The sequence below is a fragment of the Panthera onca genome, chromosome C1 (assembly GCF_046562875.1).
Source record: "Panthera onca isolate mPanOnc1 chromosome C1, mPanOnc1 haplotype 2, whole genome shotgun sequence".
In the NCBI taxonomy this organism is placed as follows: Eukaryota; Metazoa; Chordata; class Mammalia; order Carnivora; family Felidae; genus Panthera; species Panthera onca.
In genome coordinates this window covers 152,972,897-152,998,437 of record NC_138346.1, presented here as the reverse complement: position 1 = coordinate 152,998,437, position 25,541 = coordinate 152,972,897, and the positions used below count along the sequence as shown (strand labels likewise).

Below are 25,541 nucleotides of genomic sequence, written 5' to 3'. Positions count from 1 at the left end.
GTTATTATGGCAGCACATGTGGTTTTAAAAATGTGAGAATTTCTAGTACCGAGTTTGCCAAAATTGCCAGGCCAGAAGTATGCATTTGCTTGAATTGGTCTTAAGGTCTGTGTTTTATAATATTGATTATGTTTTATCCTTTATAAGAACAGTTTCATCTGTAAGTTCACTTCATCTAGTTATCCATTGACTTCTGGGCTTTAATTTTATTCACTTTGGATCAACAGCCATTTATTAAGGCCCTGCCTGGGAAAATGTGCTGTGTAAGGACTGCTCTCTAAGAGGTACTTATAATCTCATGAGAGAGAAAGACATTTTCACAAATAATTATAATATAAGGCGCACTATAGTGACGTGCCAAAGTGAAGCATAGAGGAAAGGCTGTGGAAAATAGGGTGGGTGGAGTGAATTCAAAATGAGTCGTATGGAAAAAAGAGACTTCATTTAGGTAGACCTAAAGGCAGAGAATGATTTCGGCAGATGCAGGCTTTTGGAGAGGAGGACAGGTCAGAGGTAAAAGCTCTAGAAAATAAAGGAAGAAATACGGTGCCTTAAGGAGAATGTGTATGGAAGGTATGAATTGCATAGCAGATGGAAGGAGATGAAAATGAGATGTTAGTTTGGGACATGGTTGTAAAGAACCTACTCTGCTAAAATTAGACTTTGCATTTGGGCTAAAAAAGGTGTTAATATTTTCGATTAAGTAAGTGTTACATGTAACTGCTAACTCTCAAGGTGACATAAACAATAACTTAGAGCAGGGGAAATAATGGAGGAAATAGAACCTACTTAGACGGCGTGGATGATAGTCTAGGTGCAAGACAATGGCCATAGACAGATGGGAAAACTTTTGTAATATGGTAGAATTTGGCAATCGATTAAATGCGGGGTAGAGGAAGAGTTGGAATCAAACGTAGATTCTGGACTTTACTCATTCTTGCCATTTACTTGCTTGCGAGCAAGGGAGAAGGAATGAGCCCATTTTTCTGCCCATACGTTGAGATGTGTGCACTATGCCTAAATAATACCAGCGGTCCAAAAAAATTTCTAATGGATATTTGTGAAAAAAATAATAATTTTACAGACTTTACAGACATTTCTAAAAATATTGAGTATATACTTATATATGTTTTAAATAATACTCGTGTTTCTTCAAATACTGATTAAAGTGAAGAATTTTATTATGTGGATTTGAGGCTATAAGGTTTAGGTTTCCAGTTGGTTTGTATTTCAAGTGAAGTTTCTTACAAGGTAAGACTATAAAAGTCAGCTATTATAATCAGGTTAGAGAGAAATCTTTTATTTTATGAAAGAATACTTTTCTCATGATTAGACCTGTTGAGATATATTCTCTTTGTTGAGAGTCATTTTAGGAACATTCTTAACAACTCTTTACAAACTAATTTGACATTCTTAGGTTTCCTTAGATACAAGCTTTGTCTCTTTTTGGAAAGCTTAGGAGTTTCTGTACCCTCAAAGGTTTTTTGTTTTGTTTTTGTAATTCATTACAATTTTTGTTTTTATTGTGGCTTTCTCTTTTGTTATCATGAACTTATGTATTTATTCTGTTAGTACCTAGGAAATTTCCTAGCTACATCTTATTTATTATTAAGAATAATGAAATCATTTCCACAGTAGCTTTTCAATTCTTTAAACCCAGCAATAACTTCTAGGTTTTATAGGTGGTTAATTATGGGTGACAAGGCTGAACAACAACCAGACGCACCTATCAGCATATATCATCAGTTATTAACCCAGAGTAGACTTTCAATATATTTTCGAATAAGCAGTTATCATTTATTATAATGAAGATCACAATAAATTGGGCTAGAACCTAACCAGTTTCAGATTCCTTTCATGGACATAAGAAAGATAATGGTAATAATAAAAGAGTTAATACTGATTTTTCAGTGGTATCAAAGTGTTCTTACTTCCATATAATAGAGAAAAATTGTGTGATGCTGTTATCATAGAATTTAATAGAGCTTCATACATGGAAAGCTCTCAGTAAATGCTTATTATTAATATTATCTTTATTGATACGGATTAAATTTCGTTCACATTGGTTCATATGTTTAAGTGGCTCGTGTTATTTGGCATCATTTTTACTCTTTAGATCTGTTTTATTTTTTGTTACTTTTGTTCGGAGTTTCTCTCTTCCTACTTTTTTAAAGTTCTGCTCAGGGTTTTCTATTTGTGTTGCTATCTTCTTTAGAACATAAATCAGTGATTGATCTGATTTGTCTTTATCAATATTGGTGTTCTGACAATGAAAACAAGAAATGTTGATGCCTCCCCACCCACCTGAAAGTATCTTTACACTTTTACTGTGTGATTAAGTAAAAAGATCAATATTTTCTTCATTTTACTTTTGTAATCTGATGTTTGATTGAATTACCATATGGAAAACATGCAAGTAGAATTCTTTTTTGTAGTTCTTCTCCCTGACCTACAATCACAGCTCAAAATCCCTGCCCCCAAGTCATCGCAAAGATTAGGATCCTCCCATATATTGACAGTTTTAAAAGGAAGTCGGTAGAGGAGACTTGTCAGAACTGTGTCCTGGTATGAAGGCTGGCTTCTTTTTTCCACTGGTTGACCAGTTATGCTGAAGATAGATTTGCAGAAGGTAATCAACAGGAAATAAAGGGAAGTTAATTAAATGTGGGTGTTGATACTATCGTGTGAATTTTTGTTGTTAGGTGGTAAAGGAAATCATAAAAAATAATAGAAATGTTTAAAAAGACATTTTAATGGTCATAAGATAAAATATTTAAAGAAAAATTGTTACTGTGACAAGATATTTTAACAAATCCATGTTGTAACCATCTAGTCACTTAGCAAACTGTGAAAAAATAGTATGTAGTATCTCGTATAAGCTTTGTTAAAGGTATCCTAAATTTTAGCATTAGAAACATTTTCTGGTACGTAAGGAGCCATTCTTCCACAGTTCTTTCCTCAGTGGAATCACAGGTGGATTACTTTTATCTTTTAATTATGAAATGGTAGTCGTCTTTGGGGGGGTGATGGTTGTTTACCTTCCAAAATGTCTTCTAGTGACTAACAGTAGAATCCGATTAAAATCTCATTGTGTTCTTGCATTTACAGCAGAAGACTACTGTAAATTGCATTATATGAAACTGAATAAAAACTATGGCTTGATTTAGAGTATTAATAAGATCTACATTTGCACATTGTAGCTGTAGGGTTTCAAGATTTTAATTTAGTAAATGCCAGAACAATTTCTTGTGTTTAGTTTGACGAGTGTTATGTGAGAAGTGCATCTTCCCAAATTGGGACGGACATATATATATGTATTATGCAATTTACAGAGTCTAATTATTAAAACCTGTTAAATTTCATATTTAATATTCAGATATCTTTCTGCAAACAGGCTGCTTAGATTTATTATCAATGTTTGATCCGTATATTAAAGTCGATTAAATTGCAAATGCTGGTCTGAGTGAGGGTGGAAAGTTAGAATTTGGAAGTTGCCATGGTTTTTCAGCAACTACAGTAAAACATAAATATCAGAGAGAAAATAATCTACAATGCCACGTGCTTTATAGGTGATATCAGATACCGTAATTGCAAGGAGAGACTGAAGTGTAATTCCCAGTATGAAATTTACAGTCTTTTCATCTAGAGGTGAGATATAAGCACCCAAATTGGTGTTGAATTGGAGTACTAATGTCAGTCCCATAATTTTGGAGGAGAAAAGAGGTGTGGATTTTAATCTTTCCATTCATTGCTCAGAATAGTGGTAAAGTGTGTTGCCCTCTATTTTAAAACTTTCACTTTTAAGAGAACTTCTACGGATGGAAATAGTATTTTCTCCAAATCCAAAATATTGCTGGGCAAATGTGTAGCTGTGGAAGCCTACCTTGTCAAAAAGTTCTACAGAAAAAAAAGTTTTCTTGTATTTTTAGTGTACTTTGAAAATAAATGTCCATTTTTTAAAAATTTACCCAGTCTTGTTTTTATTTAAAAGCAAATTTATCAGGCATACTTAACATAGTTTTCATATGACTTCATGTTTTGTGATATTTGAAAAGCTTAAAATATTTAAAATTAAAAATTGTTTTCATAGATTCCATTAGATTTTTAAGTATTTTATTTTATTATTCATTAATTTTTTGACAGTAGGCTTCACACCCAGCATGAAGACCAGCGCGGGGCTTGAACTCAACGACTGTGAGATCAAGACCTGAGATCAAGCGTCCAGTTGGACGCTTAACTGACTGAGCCAGATTTTTAAGTATTTTAAAGAAAAACTTCATCAAGGGATTATTTCAATGGAGTTTGGTTAGAGCTGAGTGCCAGGTTTAGTTTCCCACTAACTGTGACCTTCCTGCTTCACTTTTATCATGAGGAGGTTCAGTTTATTTGGCTTCTATATGTGATCAAAATAAGAAGGTATTTTATGCCAAACAATGGTAAGTTAAACTTTCTGAAAAACATTCATTTTTATTTTGTCTTTTCAATAGGCATTCTCAATATTTAATTAAACATTTAATTAAACAAAAAGTTGTGTGTAGAAAAAAAATCCTTGAAAATCCCTACTCTGGGAGATCTTAACGTTTGTTTCTACTTAAAAAGAAAAAAAGTTCCTTTCACACTTAAGTTTCTGAATCCCATTCACTTTTCTTTATCCTTTCCGCCATTCATGTTCTTTTACTTCACATCAGTGGTTCAATGTATTCATTCATAGCTTTCTCCTTTCTTCCCTGTGTTCCTTTCTTTCTGTCAAAAACGTTATGTGCTATTTGCCAAACATTATGTAAGGCTGCCTAGCACTGAGATTATAGATGTGAAAGCCATGGGTTCTGTTTTCAGTTAGCTCACAATAATTTGAAATGATACTTGAGATACTCTGTGATATAGCACATTGTACTGTGGTCACAAATGACAATGCTCTTTTGGTGTGTGTGGTAAGGATTGGTGGGGAAGGAGGGAGTTCGTATGTCCAGTGATAGGCCTAAACGGAGTATTGGAAGAAGAATAGTAGTTGGCCAAGAAACAGGTTGCAGAGGGGATTCCAGGCAGAAGGAACATCATAAGTATGCCAGGAAAGAGACATGAGGGTAAGTAAGCTTCTTGTGGTCCAAAAATTGAATCTTACTAATTTTTAGAGGAAGAACAGGAAATAAACGAAGGATGGTCATTCTCAAGCTTAGATGTTTGCTATAAAAGAAAACCATTAAAAGTGATCATTTCTGGGAGCGCCTGGGTGGCTCAGTTAGTTTAGTGTCAGACTTTGGCTCATGATCTCATGGTTCCTGAGATCAAGTCCCATGTTGAGCCCAACTTGGGATTTTCTCTCTCCTCTCTGTCTTTGCCCCTCCTCCCAGTTGCACTCTCCTCTCTCTCTCTGTCTCTCTCAAAATAAATAAATAAGTAAACATTTAAAGAAGTCATAATTTCCAGAAACCTGTTTAGTTTATTGTATATTCACTATATTAATCACTAGGCTATTATGCTACATATCAGACTCAATTAAAGTGATAGGCAAAAGCTATGGTTTGCAAAGAGCACTTAGTCTTCTTAATCACATTAAAGTAATTTGCAGTTATTTGTGCCTGTGTCTCATTTCCTTATCTTGTGCATTTTTGTATTGCTGGCAGTAGGTGCCTAGCACAAAGTATGAATATTGGGAGTTTATTGGTTTGCTTTGAGGAGACTTATATTGAAGAAAGATACATATTGAAAATTTGGACAAAAGAGATTTTAAAAACAGTTTAAAAGCTTAATTGAAGAGGAGTCCTAAGATGATCCAAGATCATCAACTGTACAAATGATGCAGATGACGGCCAGAGGAATTTGTGGAAGGAAAGGATTTTCCACTTTGAGGTGGTCAGGTTGGCTTTCTGGTTTAGGTGGCTTTTAAACTTATCAAATCTGTATAAAACTCCTTAGGTGGAAAGGAGGGAAATGCTCTGTATATGGGTACCTTGGTAAAAGTCAGTTTGAAAAGCATATCCAGAATTACTGAGCAAGTAAATTGGAGAGAAGCAGAGCGTTTTGATTAAGTATTTTTGAAATTAGATCTATTTGGATTCTACTCCTAGTTGTGCTTTTTGCCACTTTTAGTTTTGTTAAACTTTTCATTTATCACCCTTTCTTCAGCCTCTAGTTGTAATTTCCCTATTGTTTAAATAGAGATACTAGTTTTGTTGTGATAATTGAATTATAGCGAGATCATAATACATGTACTCACGGAAAAATTTTAAATCAGCAGTTCTGCGAACTGCCTTTGTCAAGTCATACTCCTAAGTGCTTTCTTTGTCTCATGTATGAAGTAATCTCTGGGGTTGGTTCCAGGTTTACACATTTTTATGTTGGAGAGTGAAATTAGGAAAATCAGTCCAATGGAAGTTAGCAAGCTGGATGGAAGGTGAGGGATTACCTGTGACTTTTGCACAAGTTTAGAGAGAAGGGGTTAGGGCCCTGGGAATAACAATGAGAGAAGATTAAGACATTTCAGAGAAAGAGTCAAATCAACAGTGAGTGAATGTGTGCCACCTTAAATCTGAAGTATGCTTTGTATTTACAGAACACTGGTTCATCGAAATTTACCATGAGTAATGCTACCGAGGATTTTGGTTTTAAAAACTATTAGAGACTGAGCTGATTTCATTTGCATGCATATATCTGACCACGCACACTTGAACACATTTAGTAACTTTGGCTCAAAAAAATTTGTTACTACACAAGGAATGCGATGTTTTTTTTCTTCTGCCATTTCATAGGAATATATTTCTTTATTGTTGTAAGTCACCAATTGAAGGATATATGTATAATTCATGCTAAATCAGTATATTGGTCTAGAAGGTTTTTTAGGAGACTAATAATGGAGTAGAGGCTTCTTTAATACATATGACTATATAAAACATTATTAATGTTAACAGATGTTGCACTTTAATCCCCTAGAATGATTGTTTGGTGCCAGCAGGAGATTTATTAAGCCTGAATTGTGTGAAATTGTGTGTGCATAAGCTGCTACTTAGATTGTAAGAATGCTATTGAAAACTGTTAAAAAGTTTTAGCTATAATTGGCAGAGAAGTATTAACTGTGCTAAAAGAAGTATGTGTGTACGGTTGGCCCATGCGCCTTAACCTTTTTATCATTTATCTTCTTGTATTAATGTCACTGAATTATTAATTCATGAGCCAGAGTGGGAAGGGTGAAGGCACCATTTAAATGTGTGGCAAATTTATCCTTATCGCTAGAGACATGAAAAAAGTCATTTTGTGTTATCTGTGAAATGGAAAGGACATTTTAAATTTTCATTTACAGTAATCCACTTCACTTCCAGTAAAACACCTAGATTATTACTACCATAATATAATGCTCTTATTAAAAATTTGTAACCTTCTCCACTCTTTTGTCTTATATATAGTATTGATAGAAAAGTTTAGCCTTCATGTATTTTAATGTGATACCTATTAATTGTAGCTGAAAAATGTCATTCTTCTGGTATGCTATAGCATGACTATTCAATTTTAAGAAACATCTGATTGCAGAAAATGCATATATTTACTGTATTAGTAGCATTCAAGATACTTTGGTTGGGGAGAACCTAGATATAGTCAGTTGGAAAGCTGTAAAAATACTTATGTTCTAAAAGAAATGTGTGCATTTATTGTGACTTCATAACTTTTTTGGAATCAGATGGGTGATTTTGGCCTTGTACAATTGTTAGCTTTCTAGCAGAAATTCAGCAAATTAGAATTTAGCAGTTTCCTGTTGAATACAGTGTGGAACTGGGATATATCCAGTATTTCATATGGGCGAGTAGCAATGGTGACAGAAATTTCAGGAGTCTGAAGCCACTTTCACCAACAGCTATTTGAAACCATCATGCTAATGGTAGAATACCTCAGGGGTCTTGTCCAAACCTCATTACTTTTCAGTCTTCCATTACTTACTGTTTTGATTGGTTTTACATTCTCCCCTGCCAAACAGAGTAGCAAGACAGGTTACTGTGGCAGTGTCCTTTATTTTCTTTTCTGGAGTTTCTCCCCAGACACCGTAAGCTGTACATATGGCTTTGTTATACGCACACAGTGAAATACTAATTTGTTTTGGTCAGTATAATGTTGCTTTGTTCTATTTTTCCCATTCCAGCAGGGTTAATTTACCTTTACATTAACATTTAAATTAATTTCGTAAAATAACAGACTAAAATTGGTTTGATTATTTTGGCAGACATCGGTAGTTATTGGTCAGTTCATTACTTGACTGAACTGCATTTAGTTATCTTCATCCTGTGCCAGTTCATCCATAGCTGGTGTTGGCAAACCGTAGCTGGCTGTCTGGTTTTTGTAGTAAAGTTTATTGGCGCACAGCCATGCTCATTCATTACTCATTGTCTGTGGCAGGTTTCATGCTACAATGGGAGAGCCTATGGGTCCTTAAAGCCTAACATATTTTCTGTTTGGTCATTTATAGACAAAGTTTTCTGATCTCTGCTCTGTAACATCGGTCTACACAATCCCTTACTTGTAGTCTTTCCATACATAATGGAATATTATTGATAATATTTAGCTTACAAGATTTGAACTCACTCACTAGTTATTATCAGTGGTAGTTACTAAGTACAGCTTTTTGCTTTTCTGTATATACGGCCCAGCAACAACGGATGTATTTTCCTCAAAGTTCTCTGAATTGGAAAAAGTTTTTAAATGTTGAAATATTACAAAAATACATTAGTGTTTTACCAAATCAGAGTCTTGGCAAACAATTCAAGCTTCTACTCAGTTTTTCTCAGCTTTTTATACCCTACATTTCTTACTAAGCATCATTCTTTTCTTACCACTTTAATATTATTTGAAATTTTAATAGAGGCCATAAAATTATACTTTAAAGTTTCTAAAAACCACCTTTTGTAAACCCCCACTCCATGATTGAGTAGTCAAAAAAGCACTAACACATAAAACTTGATCTATTTTAATTTCTTAATAAAGGTTTTGCTATATTTTTTTTATATTTAACAACCATTCAGAATAACTCAGTCCATTACTATTTCTTAATAGTTTGTCCATGATTGTTTCTCTTGCTTTCCCACCTAAGTCTCCTAATGCTTTCTAGAGGAGTCAACCATACCAACCATGCAGAATCTAAGAACAGAAGTAGGAGTCGGTTCAGTTCTTTCACTTAGACTACAAGTTTATTTCTAATGTTGTTCATTAATTTACCTTCAGAAATAATTGATATATTCCTTTTCTTTATAACACAATAAAATGCAGTTATCATCCGTTTTGCTTAGAGACGTAGATTGATATGGTTTAGAACATAGGGCTTGATGGAAAGCAACCCTGGCTAAGGCACAAGAACTTGCTCTTTTTGGAAGAAATCCCTGATGTCATCTTGTTTTTAGATCATGTGTAGTTTTCCCATGAAGTCAGAGTGTGAAATATGTGAACTGCATAAGTCTCAGGTTATTACTATTATGATTGCCAATGTAATAATGTATAAATGGGTTTCAAAAATGTTTTTCTGAAATAGCAACTCCTTTAGGTGTTTTTTTTAATTTTTTAATGCTTATTTTTGAGAGAGAGAGAGAGAGAGAGTGGGGGAAGGGCAGAGAGAGAGAGGGAAACACAGAATCCGAGGCAGGCTCCAGGCTCTGAGCTGTCAGCCACAGAGCCCGACGTGGGGCTCGAACCCATGAAAGGTGAGATCATGACCTGAGCCAAAGTCAGACGCTTAACCAACTGAGCCACCCAGGCGCCCCTAGATGTAATTTTTTTTAATGTGAATTATTAGAATAATTGGTGAGACATGTTTTGGTAGAAAGGACAAGCCCTTAGTGAAACGTGTTGCAGTAGCTCCTAAAAATCTTCTTCAAGATTCCTTAAGATGGAATCAGGACCGTAAACATATAATTGGAATAATTGGGGAAATGATGAAATAGTAGATTCATTGTGCCTTCCTCCGCTCAAGTTGCTGAACTTGAGGACTACATATTTGTGAATTGTCCCAACCCTTGCAGTGGTAGGTGAAGATAGGATTTCAGAATGTGCTCCTGATCTCAATTTTGGACTCTCCATCCAGATGCTGCTGGTCGATCTAGGTACATATCTCAAGGGAAACACAGGTCCGGAAACTGCTTTTATTTACCTTTTCTCTCATTATTTTGGTAAGAAATACACTTAATACCATTGAGTTTTGGGGGAGTGTAGCAATTATTAGTGCGTATTTTGGGTCTTAGTCATTTTCTTCTATTTTTAAAAAAATATTTAAGTAATCTCTACAACCAATGTTGTGCTCGAACTCATGACCCTGAGATCAAGAGTCACATGCTATTTCAACTGAGCCAGTCAGGTGCACTATTTTCTTCTATTTTTAATTCTCCTAAGAAGATTATTAACTTTTTGAAGGTAGCAACCATATCTTAATCTATATTATAATTATAATTCAATTAATAATATATAAGGAGAAAATAATTAACAAATAAGTAGCACTTCTTTCAGTACTCAATATCAAAAATATCTAGTCTGTAATCACTAGATATTCATTGACAAATTGACAGACATGCATTTATAGTGTTAATATTATCTATTTTAGAAGTAAAAATTGCAAGTTTAGATGATACTGTATATATTGACATAGCTTGTAAATGAGTTGTATCATTTATTGATTACAAAATGCTCTGTGCTATATACTTCACAAAATTTTCTTCCGCTTCTTAACTGTGTATTTATAGTAATTTTTCATATTTATTTTTAAGATAACGACATATTTTACTCAGATTACCTAATTATCTCTAAGAAACCTCTGATGATATTGATGATCTAATATACGACAGATCCTGGGTCATTATTATTTCATTTAGTGGTTGTATATATAGACCAAGAGGGAATCTGAATATTGATCCAGGGAATGACTAGTAACAATGATTTATGAACAAAGGATCCAGTGCAGTGAGCCAAACATAAGATTGAATCTCATGAGCAACAATGGATTTTTTCTTTTCTATTTGCCTGAACAATGAATGATTAGTCTATAGTATTATAGATGTTAATGTGAAAACATTCTTTCCAGGACTATTTAAGATTCATTGTTAATTATAATTGGAAGAAATACTTAAATTTATTGTTTTAACTTACAAGTGACTTCTCTGGTATTTTGGCTGTTAAGAATTATCAGTTTAGAATAATTTTTTATTTTAAATAGCACCGTAAATGAATGAAATTAAGATAGCTTGACTGGAAATACTAAAAATTAAGTTAAATTTTAGCTATCATTACCTAAGGGATGTTAGTTTTACTAATGTAAACATTTTGAAAATCAGCTCATTATTCTCTTGGTATTTTGTCATTTTTACAGTCCCAAAATGCTTTTGTTATATTTCCATTTTTTTAAAGGGAAAGGTAATAAAACATAAAGTAAGTTTTCTGAACTTCTTAATTAGTGGCAATAATTGGTTTATTGCCAACACTGGTTTTATAAATATGGGTTTATATCCCAACACTGGTATTGACTTACTGTCTTTTAAAAACAGGTTAAGTATTCTCATTTCAAGGCAAAATGGAGATAATAATATATATTTCCTCAAGTTGTTGTGAAGATTTCTTGAAGTCATATAGGTAAACTGTTTATGCCTAATTGTGTGCCAGGCAAGTATAGCTTTTTATTAGAAAGGGTTATTTTTGAAATAGAATGTAATCTCCCAGGGGTGAGGGTCTCTTAAGCATAGACTCTTGGTTTTGGCTCAGGTCATGATCCCATGGTTTGTGAGTTTGAGCCCCACATCGGGCTCTGCACTGATAGTGTAGAGCCTGCTTGGGATTCTCTTGCCCCCTCTGTCTGCCCCTCCCCTGCTCATGTGTGCACTTTCTCTCTCTCTCAAAATGGAAAAATAACATCAAAAAAGAAAAAGGAATTAAAAAAAAATTCAAGCTCTGCCACTTGCTAGCTGAATAACTTCAACTATGAAGATCAGATTTCTGATCTTTATAATAGTGACCTAATAAAAGATTAGTGACACCTGTCTAATAGAGTGTTTCTTTCATACATAGTATGCACTCAAGAAATAATTTCCAGTTGCAGTACCCATAATTTGTATTTCACTAAAAAACTTGCATCAGAATTCTAGACTACTAGAAGTTAAAAGTTATAAGGAAATGTCTTAAAGTTGGAGACTGCCGCCATTTAAAAATAGCTTTCCCAGAGCGCCTGGGTGGCTCAGTTGGTTGAGCGTCAGACTCTTAATTTTGGCTCAAGTCATGATTTCACTGTTGGTGAGATAGAGCCCCTCCTCTGGCCCTGTCAGCCTGTCAGCGTGGGGCCTGCTTGGAATTCTGTCTCTCTCTCCCTGTCTCTGCCCCCTCCCCAGCTCGATGCTCTCTCTGTCTCTCTCAAAAATAAATAAACTTGAAAAAAAATAGCTTTCCCTTTCCCCCAAATGGGGAAAAAGCTAACTTCTCGTATTGTAGGTGGATTATAACTTAACAATATATACAAAATGTTTAAAAAAACCATATTTATGAGGGTTTTTTTTTGGTAGAAAAGTTGGGGAAGCCATCAACTTTTTATGATCTGTATGGTAATACTTTGAACGGGGCATGTACTTTGTGTTTTTTTTTTTTTTTCTTTTGAGACTCAATTTGCAAGTTTATGTTCAGTCATAAAATGGCCCCTACATTGGTTTGAGAATGACAGCAATTTGTTTTTATTATTTCAACTGGAAGGATTTTAATGAAGAGAATGGCGGACTGCCCCGCGCTCTGTCTCCAGCGCCCACAGTTACAGGCCTTTTTTGCATGCTCAGCATGGCTCGTCGATGTTCTAGCGGATTGCTGATGTAATTTACTAGGAGCATTCCCGAGCTCTTCTCCTTTCTACTCTAAGACTTCTCTTAGAAGAATTTATTTCTTCACAGTGCAGAAGTTTCAGTAAAGGGTAAGACCAGAGATGCATGTTAAGGGGACTTTGGCAGAAATAGTTTAATTAAAGTACTCCGGGCTTGATTTCAGTGTCCACAGAAATGAAATGGAGAAAGAGGGTGGTGACCAGTGATGGGCCGCATGGTTTTAGGATCTCTGTCAGCATTCCCAGCCCCAAACAATCTCTGTGAAGGGAAGGAAAATAAACTTCAACGCAAAAGAACGTTGAATGTCTAGAGCTAAAATAAGCTCACCGATTAGCAATAGCGAGGGTTTACTTAGACAACTTACTGAAAGAAAACTCCCAAGAGTGTCGATGTTTTGTCCGGTGTTAACAAGAAGGGGGAATTCTGGCCTGTCAGGATTGCGCATAAGATATTTCTAGAAAGTGAACACCCTGAATGAGGTTTAAATTGAAATGAAACGGTGTTTTATTTTTCATCTTCTAAGCCTTTGCACGGGGGCACAGTGGGGTTAGTATTATCCTTTTTTGTTGTTGTTTTGTTTGTTTTGGCTAAATATAGAAGAACAGCTCTCTTTTGCTCGTAAATTCTGTTCCATAATTATTATAATTTTATAGCACAAATAAGATTAGAAAGACGGATTTTGTATAGCTTCCTTTGGCTTTCATTTAGCACCGACATACATTTAGTGCGTGGAATGAAGCATTAAGGTTTCATTGTATACAGCATTAGTGCATAATAACGAGGATGGGTGGCTTTGGTAGGTCTCATGTTTAGATGGTGTTTTTCTTTCCCTGTTCTCCTCTTGCTTTTAGTTGTTTGGGGTGTAGCATCCAGTGGTCTCCATACTTCAGTGTCCGTGAATGGAAATCAAAGACAAAGCTTAAGATACGAATCTTTATATTGCCTTTACTCTTAATACAATATCAACCTTATTAGTTAACCAGTTTTTGAAAATTTGAAATTATCTTTTTCTCTTATTAATCGTCTTATTTCACTGATAGTTATAAACAAACTGTTTCTGTTTTTGCCAGACAGGCATCATCACATACGAGGTTAAATGTTACTTCCTGGTACTATAACATAAATACCTGAATATTAAAACTGATTAGTAGTATTTTCCTAATTTTGTTGACAGTTTAAAGCCTGGGATGTTTCATGCAGCTAATAAATATAAGGTTACTGTTTAAAAAAATTATTTTTAATGTTTATTTATTTTTGAGACAGAGCATGAACGGGGGAGGGTCAGAGAGAGAGGGAGACACAGAATCTGAAACAGGCTCCAGGCTCTGAGCGGTCAGCACACAGCCTGACGTGGGGCTTGAACTCACAGACCACAAGATCATGACCTGAGCTGAAGTCGGACGCTTAACCAACTGAGCCACCCAGGTGCCCCAGCAGGTTACTGTTTTAAAGAGAGCACCTTACTTACTTAAGTAGTGTATAAGTAAGTAGTGTATAAAACATTGAGGAGTATTGGAATATAAACAATGCTGAGGCATATTCCTGAAGTCATTTGTATGGCTTTGGAAGGGTTAGTAGTAATGATGCTTTAATTGACTTTTTACATGACAGAGTAGGAGGACATGTAGATCTTAAAAAAAAAATCTTAGGTTTGGTAGCAATAGGACTAGGATGAAATTGTTTGAATCTTCTTATTTGAAGGGTAAGAACAAGATTGTACATTAGAAGTGGGTTGGATATTTAAAAATCTTGGTCATAAAAATCATAGTTTACCCTGTTTCGGGTTTTATTAAGAAATGAACCATTACTTAGCTTTATGAGGAGTTTGAGCTGCCTTTATAGTCACAATTCCTCACCAGAGTTCTTGGAAAAATGTTTTCTAAAATCTAAGGACAAACTAGTTATTATTTTTTTAATGTTTATTATTTTTAAGAGAGAGAAAGAGACAGACACACACACACAGTGTGAGCCGGGAAGGGGCAGAGAGAGAGAGGGAGACACAGAATCTGAAGCAGGCTCCGGGCTCTGAGGTGTCAGCACAGAGCCCAATGCAGGGCTCGAACTCACAAACCGTGAGATCATGACCTGAGCCGATGTCAGACGCTTAACTGAGTGAGCCACCCAGGCATCCCAAGAAAAACTGGTTATTAATATGGAGAATTACTTAATCTTTCTGTTCTCTGAAAGGAAATTTAATAGCTTTCTTCTGATTTTGTTCCTTGTTTTTGTTTTGCATTAGAAGGTTTTACTGAGCTTCATTTTGCAGGTAGTTAAAAGAAGTTTGAAGGGAGGGGTCTGTTAGCTACATTTATGCCTGTGAATGTCCTATGCCTCCACTTTGATGAGGAGCAATGCTTTTCCTAAGATTAGTTTCACCATGTTTGATTATTTATTCATTCTACCCTTAACTGATTGTGGTTTGTTAAGTATTTCAAATTTCATTAACTTTTTTTAATGGAAGGTTGTTTTTAATTTGGATCACAGCAGTAAAATCTTTTGACTTAGTTTTCAAAATTGCGTTTAAAGCTTGAATTTTTGTAAATGATTTTATTTGATGGAAAGTGATTGGATGTAGCTTATAGAATGAAAAAGAATTTAATTCTGTTTTTGCTTATTGCACAGACAGATGGACATAAGCTTTATTTGCATAAAGGAAGCTATGATTTTATTGCATTCCAGAACTGGTTTCTGTTTGTTAGAAATAGTCGTTTATACTAAGCCTCATAATTGACTACAGTGTAATTTTAGAATTGTGTTTCACATTCTCAAACCTTAAAATTGTGTTTCACGTTCAAACCTTAAGAATACGCTGAAATTTTAGTATCGTTAAAATCTGTTCATGAAATATCTGTCCTGGCCAAAGACCACAAAAGAGGTCTTGCTTGTGCGGTTTCCTCCTCGTTCTCCCCTTAGTAACAGAGGTTTTCCTATCTTGGCAGCTGTTTCCTACAAGGCAGTCATCAGTCTCTGATTTCTTCCTTCCCTTTCTTCCCACAAACAAGGGCTCTTTCAAATAGCAGATGACCGAAGACAGACTAATCTTGGATCGCTTTAAGAAAGTGGAAATGTGTTCAAGAGTTGTGCTTGTGGGCAAGCAGCCTGTATGCATGTCATTGAAATGAAAATGCTCATTACAAGCAGAACTTGGACAGCTAGAGTTCTTTTTGCTCAAATCAGGAGCATTCCAGAGGCTGACTTCATTTTACTTGTACTAATTAATGTGTCTCATCCACACATTAAAATCATTCTAATTGCTTGATCAGATCATTGAACAATATGGAGGATATAAGAAATTGTTCCTTGATTCGCCTTTCCAGTGTGACGGGCCATGAAATTTTCTGACTTCTCTTTATGCTTTGTATAAAATAGCTTGCAGTTTTAAGGCAGGTACTTTGCCACAGCAGTTGTAAACCACACGTTTACTTTTGGTTTTGTCTTTTAAATAGTCTTTGGGAGTTTTGTGTGAAAAAAGAGTAGAGAGATAGCCACTTCTACACAGTTGTGTGCCATGTTTCCGCAGCAGATTAATTTTTGATATGTCATTCTTCTTTTTATATTTTGGCATTCAGGAGAGGAAGTTTGCTCTTTACTTTGTTTTTGTCTTATTTCTTTGGACAGACAATCATCTGAAGTGTTCTCAGAACTGGGTAATACCATTTCTGACCCCCTTTGTCATGATACCTAAATGTCTTCAGTAGTTTCATAGAGAGGTAAAAAATTGGGCTCTTCTGGGTCATGGAGGGATGTATAGGGAAGTAGTTTTATCTCTGAAATCGTAGGCATGATAAAACAAAATGCTACACAAACAATGCTATACAAAAGGTATTATGGAAATACCTTGCTAATTTCATCTGTGATTTTATGGATCTTTATATTTAAATACTAGATAAGAGCTTCAGATTAATTTTTTACATTCTTTTTGTTGTGGTTATTGGTAATGCAAGGTAGTGACTTTGTAGTGTGATAAGTATTCCCAACTATTTAGAATATGGCTGCTTTTGCATTGAAGTTATATCATAGTGAACTGATAATAGAATATAGTGAACTGATAGTCAAATATAGTAAACTGCTAATAGAACCACATATGATATGTAAAATGTGTAGCAAATGCAGAGTAGCTTAGATAATGTGAAAGAGAACTCCATTGTTATCTAGGAAAATTTGTTTTCTAAATTTTCTTTATGCTTTAGTGTCAGCATCTAAATTATGTAAGACTTATTTTTTTATAGATACAACTTCAGAATAAGGGATATTCCCCTTACTACGCTACTCCACTTTTAAAAACTCTTTATCTGCAGCAGATTAAGGGTAGATTGAGAAAATTTGTATGAGTATTACTTAGAAGAAAGTTACAGGAAGTTAATATGAAGAAACTGTTAAGATATCTCTTTAAAAGAATAAATTTTGTAATTTTTCCACCCTCAAGGCGAGACCAGGAGACCGGATGTATTTGAGAACTGTCTGCATTCTATGTGTATTGTCAGGCTAGTATTTACTCTGATTCCTCTTGCTACCCTAGAAAGAAGCGAAATACTTCAGTAGAACCTATTAGCAAATAACCTGGTCTCATGTGATCCTAGGAACTGAGAAATACTGATTAAGTCATGCACCTTAAGTTTTTGTATTCTTTCCAGTTGAAGAACTGGATTCTAAAGGCCAGTCAGAATTAGACTTGGTTCCAGGTCCCATTTAAAGAAAAATGTGCGACAACCTTGGAGATAAAATCATCATGGTCTTGAGGTTTTTATTTGGGTCCCAGTGGATGGACCAACCTAGTCAAGGATATAGGTTTAATCTTACTAAGATATATTGTGCTATAAAAAATACATATGAAAATCTAAAACATTGAAATAGTTAAGAGACTGTTTATTAAACTAGTCCCTGTGTGAATAGCTATAGCAATTTGATACGTGGTGTTTAAGAATGTGGTTCTGGAATGCCATTATTATATAAATTAATGTACACCCATGTGTTAAAAATTGTACATCCTTGTATAGAAAAATAAACTGCTTAATTATATCTTTAATCTGACCCACAATATAACAGGATAAAATAGTAGATAATATTGCTGTTATCATCAGTAAACACAAAAACATTTATGTATTGATAACATTTTATTAGAGGCTTATATGCTAAAGCTAGTAATTTGATAAAAAGACTGATATGTGGCAAAGGAGACAGGTGTATTTTTCTAGGACTTCCTAAGCTTTTCGGAGAAAAATGGTCATTAGGGATTTACATAACTATTCTATGAATTCATATGTCATGGTTATCTATAAATGATTTTTTGAGCTTTGATCATTTTCTTTATGTAAAGCTCAGATATCCAGTATGTAGGAGCAGCTCCCATATTGGATATAGAATCAAAATATATACCATTTATCTTTTTATAATTAGGAGGAGACGGGAGGGAGAGACAGAGAGTTGCTGGCTGTTATTATTTTTGCATTTATTTTTTGTGACGTAGCAGGACCATAAGAGTAAATGATGGATTTGTTTGTTTTTCAGATATGACGATCAATGATGCAGACTGCTGGGTTCGATGAAGCTGGGCATTTATAACTAGATTCATTAAGGAATACAAAGAAAATATTTAAAGGGATCAATAATGGTGTCTTCTGGTTGCAGAATGCGAAGTCTGTGGTTTGTCATTATAATCAGCTTCTTACCGAATACAGAAGGTAAGATGCAATTTAAATTTTATTTTTTAAATCTGGGCGAACTTAATTTAAACTATGCAATCTTCTCTACATGGAAGTGGCTAGAATGAGGTTTATTATTTTAAAAAGTAGCTGTTAAAAAGATTTCCCGAAAGTCAAATTCTTTTTTTTGTTAGTTGAATTATTTTCATTACACACAGTTGTAGTCCAGAAGAACTAGCGCTAGTAGTCTGAATTTATATTTCACTTACATTTGTATAATATTATTGTAAATAATCCTGAGAAAATGAAAGCTTTGCTTTGGTATATACTTTACACTGACTAAATTTATGCCAGTAAAATAGAAAGTATTTTGTGTCAACTTTTGCACTTCATGTTTTGTTTGCTTCTTGAGTAGAGTTATAGTTTAGGTCTAAAACTCTTAATTTTTTTTTCATATCTTCTGGAATATGCATTTTTTGTAGTGCTTCATTTTGAATTTTATTTATATCTTTTTGAAGATGGACCTGATTTTTAAAGAAGTAAATATATTTTTGAGGCTCAATTAATCAGAACCATCATTTATTAATTACTATATGGATTTCCTGGTATCCATTATTTCTTTAGTCTTACATACTATTTTCATGTGAAAATAACACCCTTTCAGGTGCTTTTTACAGAGCAGGTCAGAAGTTAATATAGAGCTAAGATATGTTAATTTTATAGCTATTTAGTAGTGGCAGTTATATATTCAGTGTGAAAATAGATTAATCTTGTAAAATCTGTGAAGAGTACAAAATCCCTGAGACATGCATAGATTTTATTTGTCCCAATTAAATATCATTGAAGAAAATATTTTAGAATTTAAAAATTGGTTTATATGTACTTTTAAGTGATTCACTTCATACCTACTAACAAAACGATGGGTGGAGAAAAAGAGGCATGGTGTGAACTAGTAGAAGCTTATTTTTCCAACATCTTTGTGATGAGCTTCAAAGTGTTAATTTAATTTTCCTGAAAGAATTTTATTTGAATTACTTGTTCCAAAATTATGTTTCATCATTTTCTTCTTGCCCTCCCAGTCCCCTACTTTCAGTCTGTTGACATAACTTAATAATATAATTCAAATAAATAACAAATTTAGAAATATTTTAAAATAAATTCTATATTCAGAAAGTAGTTAATGTTCACTTGGATTTAAGTCACACTCAGAAGTTACAACAGGGTTAAGATTCTGTTTTTAGAAGATACTGCTCTGTGCATCAGAATTGAAAGATACATCAAATCTTTTTTTTTTTTTTTTGAAGGATACATCAAATCTAACAGTAAAATGTAGTATGTCTGAGTGAATAGTACTGTCATGATAGACAACAAGCAGAAAATGAGTTTAATAATGTGAATCTCTGGCTTGGATTGTTAATGAAAATCTTGTGTATATAGTCCATAATTTTACATCGTTTTTTTTTTTCCGGGGTGGGGGGGTGCACTAACTGAATTCCTGCTGCTATGTTTGAATGTTTTTATACGTTTAAAAAAGATTCCAGGTGTGGACCAATGGCTCATTAGTCCACATAATGAAAATTTTTCCAATCAAGATAGAGACCACTTTGCTGGCACAGTAGCTTAACTCAGCAGGGGGGCTAGCAGAGAGAGACTTTTTCATGAGATACTGCAGTTTTATTTCTAGTGTCACCTATCAGGTCAAGATTCATATCTGCCGTTAAGAGAAATTTCATTTTTGGCGCATCAGGCCAGGGGGTGTTGCTTTTGAAGCAGTTCCCTCCTACGGGTAAAAAGAACTTAGGAGGAGCCCACACTGCTAGCTGTGACAGTACACGCACTTAATGCACACTGTTAGAGTACTGATCCAGCATCACATGGTTTTGTCTTAGAAAAGTTTTACATGACATGATAGTCCTTTATTGCCAGAAAGCAGATAATATTCTGTGAACACCTATAGAGAAACCCAATCAAAGTTAGGTATGAGAATGCAGGAAAGGAGTTATAAATTTAACCATTCAGCCATTAAGTTTCTTCAGAGCCCTTTTCAAATCTCACAGAGATGAGCGCTTTTTGTATTGGTTTCCGGATTCTTACAGATAAAACTCAGGTAGAGTTTCCTAGATGGTTTCTTCCTTTCTTTCTCATTCATTGAGTGACTAAATTGAGCCAGGTGCTTAAGATTCTGCAGTGCAGGAGGCACAGTTCAGGCTCTTGAGGAGCTCATGGTATTGTGCAGGGCTGGAAACCTCAAGTACCTACGGGGGCCTAGGAGGGGAAGTAACCTGAGTGCAGCTGTCCAGTGGAGGTCTGCAGTAGGCAGGAAAAAGCTTGCCGGAGGACCCATGATTGCCATTCCAGTATTTAGCCTGCTTTTGCTTGTCTTCTGGCTTTTCAATATAAACCAGACCTGGATTTTAAGCAATAGTACCTAAATAAGATTAAAACAAAACAAGCCTGTGTATTATATAGGCCTGCCTTTTCAGGGCTTCTATTTTTCCTCCTCTTTACAATAGTGTTTCACCTTAGTATATTATTTTAAAGGCCAAACAATTTTGGATTTATTTTACATCTATATGTATGAGAGGTAAATTTCCACATTTGCAAGGACTCATTTGTTTTATATTCAGACGAACATTATAAATATGTCATGTTTTCTGTACATATTAAAGAGCAAGCAAACCACTAAACACTTTTGTTTTTTAAGTTTTACCACAGTAAAGCCTAATTATATAAAGGTTTAATTGCTAGAATTAGCTTATCTCCCTTTATCTCTGTCTTCTGTCAACTAGTGTTTAAGAATCAAGTCTCACCCATTAAATTTACTTGTTTCTGCGAAATAAGAACAATGCTGTATTTATTCTTAGAGACTCCTCTCCCCTGTGTATTTTTGAAAATTGTTTAGAATTTCCAAATAAAAAATGATTATAAAAGATAAGACTTTCAAAATATTCTGTAGGTTTTTCTTAGAATTGATTTTATTCTTAGAGAACTAATCTCAAACCCTTCAAAAACCAGTTTTGTTGAGAAACTGATGTGCTTTGATTCTTTTGGCCAATTTTTATAAGCAGAGTAACCACTGTGGAATCATGTATCAGTAAGTAGGAAAGTAAATTGAATTTTTGTGTCCTAGAGAATTAAATTATGCTATATAATGGAGCCCTGGCAAGCCTAAGTCAGACATGTGAAGGCTTGCTCAAGTGACAAGTTACAAATAATGGCAGTTCTTCAGCAAAGTCAGTAAAATGGATTTCAGGGTGAATTCTTTATGCAGTGAGTATTTAATTAGATTTCATTAGTCAAAATTTTAGTTAATTAGCTTAAATTTCATTGTTGTTTATCCATATTTCAAAAAAATTATGCCTGGGAAAATGCTAGATATGCAAGATATAACTTCACCTATTCATTGACATGTATCGAGAAAATTTAAGAATACTGCTGTAGAAATAGCGTCTTACCAATTTTAATTGTACTTTTAATTCTCTAAGCATATTTTACAATGACTTTTGTATTAGTGATACCTTACTAAAAATGATGTTTGGCTGTAGGGTCTTTTTGCTTAGTTGAGTGGCAGAAAAAAGTAGATCCAGGGGTTAAATATGAAATAAAAACTATTTTGGGCATGTATGTATTTCCTTTGGACTGTTCCATAATTTGGAAGGAATAATTGCTTTTATCCCAAGGTTAAACTTAAGAAAGATGAAAATAATTCAGGCCTTTATTCATTCATTCTTTTATTTACATACACATAATAAGAAAAATGTATAAAATTTATATTCATACACACACTGTGTCAGCATCACAAGGGCAATAATCATTTTTGTGTGTTTATTTCATCAATGTGCCCAAGTGCCTAGAACAATGCCTGGTTTATAATAGGTACTCATTTTATATCCATTACATAAATAACGGAAATCTTTACAGAGAGTCATAGTCTTAATAGAGAGAGGATAATAAACTGTTGTAATAACAGAGTGGTAAGTGCCATGATGATGATATTCACAGAAGCATTGGGATGAAGGGTAGGTGGATGAGTGGATATATACCAGGAAGGGCTTCTAGCTGTAAGTGATGATGCTTGAGCTGACTGAATATGAATTGAATAAGCTATGTCAAGACAGTGGTGAGCGTGGTGGTGGAGAAAAAAATCAATGGAGAACAGTATGGTGTGGAATAAAGTATAATAGTGGTTCTTAGGAACATCAGAATCACCTAGAAGGTCTGAAGTGGGGCCCAAACATTGCATTTCTGACAACTTTTAGGGACAGTGCTGATGTTGCTTAGTATCACTCTTAACCATTGTCATATTGTCTTTGTGTGGGTGGTTGAGGTGAGGCGTAGGGGTGCATGGGTGTGGATATGAAGTCACTTTTTTAAAAGTTTTTGAAAAGAAATTATGAATTCACTGTGATTCAGAAGTAGTAACCAGTTGATTACTGGGAGTTACTATTTAGTCTTCTCATATGGCTTTTTATTCGTGTGATCAAGCTCCTTGGGCATAATTTTAGGCTCTAAAAAAGGATATTCTCTCTCTCTCTCTCTCTCTCTCTCTCTCTCTCGACAGTATATTGAGAAGGAAAAAAAAATGGAAAAATTGGCTCCAGATTGTAAGAAACAGTACATATTTTCTGTTAAGAGTAAATGTTTTCAGAGCTCCTAAACCTTTGCTTCAATTTATCTCTTCTCATTGTGATAACCTTGTTCTTTTTCTTGTTGGGAATAACTACATGGCCATTGCTATGAAAATGCTGAATTGACTTACTGTAGGGACTTTGGATTTCCCAGTCTAGCAAAATTGACTACTTTTGTTCACTTCAGGATATTTTTGATTAGTTGAAAGCTAGGAGGTAAATTTTCAGCCAGGTATGTGGAGATTTGGCCGTATGACACCTATTAAACTTAATGGGAGTGAGAACTCCCATTAAATTAATAGGAATTGTACAGCATATCTGTGTTGGCTGCATTTCAAATGTAACCTTAGTTTTTAAATTCACAAGTTATGTAAATTAACAGTGGTTTAAAACAATGCATTGTTTTTTTAATAATGATTTTATTTATATGTTTAGTGCAGGTCAATGTGATTTTACTCCTTGAAAAAGTACCTAACTATATTGCTCTTAAGATACTTTATTGTATTATATGAGTGTAAGGTAATCTGACTGCAGCAGCTTTCTTCTGCATAGGTAGTGATGTAATTCTGTTTTTAAAATAAAAATATTAATGCCATTTACAAATTATATAATACTGCCTCTTATTTTCTAAAAACCAAATGCCTTATAGTGTTACTACCAGGATTCAAGAACAAGGTATATTTGTTCAGGATATGACTCAAAATTGAAAAAATAAGACTAAACTTAATAAGAAGAACTGGCATCTTTAGTAAAGTTAGTGTAGAATATACTTTTGTCATCGTATGTATCAATATTCAGTGTCAACATATGCCATATTTCATATATTAAAGGTTAAATTCCAGTGCGTGGTTGTTGAGACTTTCTTCCTGCTTTTCTTCCCACTCTCTACCCTATTTCATTCTCTTTTGCTTCTTTTCCAGTGTCAGAAAAGGTTTGTTGATTCACAGTCTATGTTGATGCACTCCTAGTTCTGTTCCTGGTAGAAAAGTGTTATAAATCAGTGTGTCTCACACAATAGCCACCCGATAGACCTCAATAACATTGTATTGCTTGGCTGTTTAATTTTTACAAGCCTGTTTTCTGACAGAAAAGACTGTATCCAATGCTAAGTAAATAAATCTGTCGTTATGAAATAATACTTTACTAAAAGAGGTTATGAACTTGTCTATACTAGAGTAAATATTTGAAATATTGATTTTATATCCATAGTAGGCATTTGTCACAGTTATTGTTATAGTTTTGAAAGAATCAACAGTGTTATTAAAAGTAGCTTAATGAAAATCACAGGAAACATGGAAAGCATCTTAATTTCACCAAACAATAATTGTGTTAATTACTTCTTACTAATTTCAGTTTTGATGAATCTTTTGCTTCATTCTTTGAATTAATATACCTTTTCGCTTTTTTATATGCTGTATATTTAGTTTGTGGTATTAGAGAATACGATGATACAAATGATTGAGCACTTCTGAGTATTAATGTAGAACTGGTATGTCTCCAAGAACCGATTTATCTGCCACATTACTAAGGGAATGTTTTACTGAAACATATGCTTGGTACCCTATGGTACTCTTTATTTTCTTTTCACCTCCTGCATGACAGAGAATGACATATGACAGCCGTGCGGTCTACATGTATTAGACATCAATGTGGATTAGTGAATATCTCATGACATCTTTCAACCCTATTCTTGAACTCCTTTTGTCAACTTGACAGAAGTGATTCCAGGAGAATACCTAGCCCCGGCCCTGGGATCTCTTGGCTAAAATGTAAGACTGAGAAGGGAATTCCATATCAGAGCTTCAGGAAGCAAAAAGAACATTTATAATCCCTTCTTATCAGCATGGGACTCTACTGAGTTTGACTTTTATGTCTGCCATTATTCTTGCTTGGAGGGCTTTTCTTTTCTTAAAAGTACTTCCCCCCTCCCCCCGCCTTCTGATTTTGAATGTAATATGTTCTCATGAGAAGAGATAAAAAAATTAGGAAGTTGAATAAGCATTTAAAATTGCTCATAATTCTAGGACCTTGATATTACCACAGCACACTTCTTTTTTGTTTTATTTCCCAACACTCTTGATATGGATAAAACAAAATTATGATATATGAAACAAAATTAGGTTCTTCACGTCCATATGCTTTTCTATTCTGGTTTTTCATTTATATTATCATAACCTGTATTACCATGTCATTATATGTTTAGATAACGGATTCTAAGACCAGCATGGTAATTTATTATTTATATGTCAAAAATGACTTAATTCCCTGTCTCTACTTATTGGCTATTTGAACTTAATTTGTTTCAAGTATAACTATAGTAAATATCTATCTAAATCTTTTCTTTCATATTTGGTTATTTCCTGAGACTAGAATTTTAGAATTTTGATTATTACATCAGGCATGTGGACATCTTCAAAACTGGTTTTGGATGATGTGAAATTTTTTGTATGTTG

The 25,541-nt window shown here is 34.3% G+C and overlaps 1 protein-coding gene across 19 annotated transcripts in view; it reads left to right on the top strand.

Moving 5' to 3' along the window:
• Nucleotides 1-25,541, top strand: part of ADGRL2 (adhesion G protein-coupled receptor L2) — a 625,339-nt gene that overhangs the window by 455,291 nt on the left and 144,507 nt on the right. For all 19 annotated transcript variants that reach the window (XM_060625624.3, XM_060625633.3, XM_060625635.3 and 16 more), the window contains one exon: nucleotides 18,327-18,499. In XM_060625624.3, coding sequence (XP_060481607.1) covers nucleotides 18,427-18,499 — 73 coding nt within the window. In that variant the 5' untranslated portion in view covers nucleotides 18,327-18,426. The remainder of the gene's footprint in view (nucleotides 1-18,326; nucleotides 18,500-25,541) is intronic.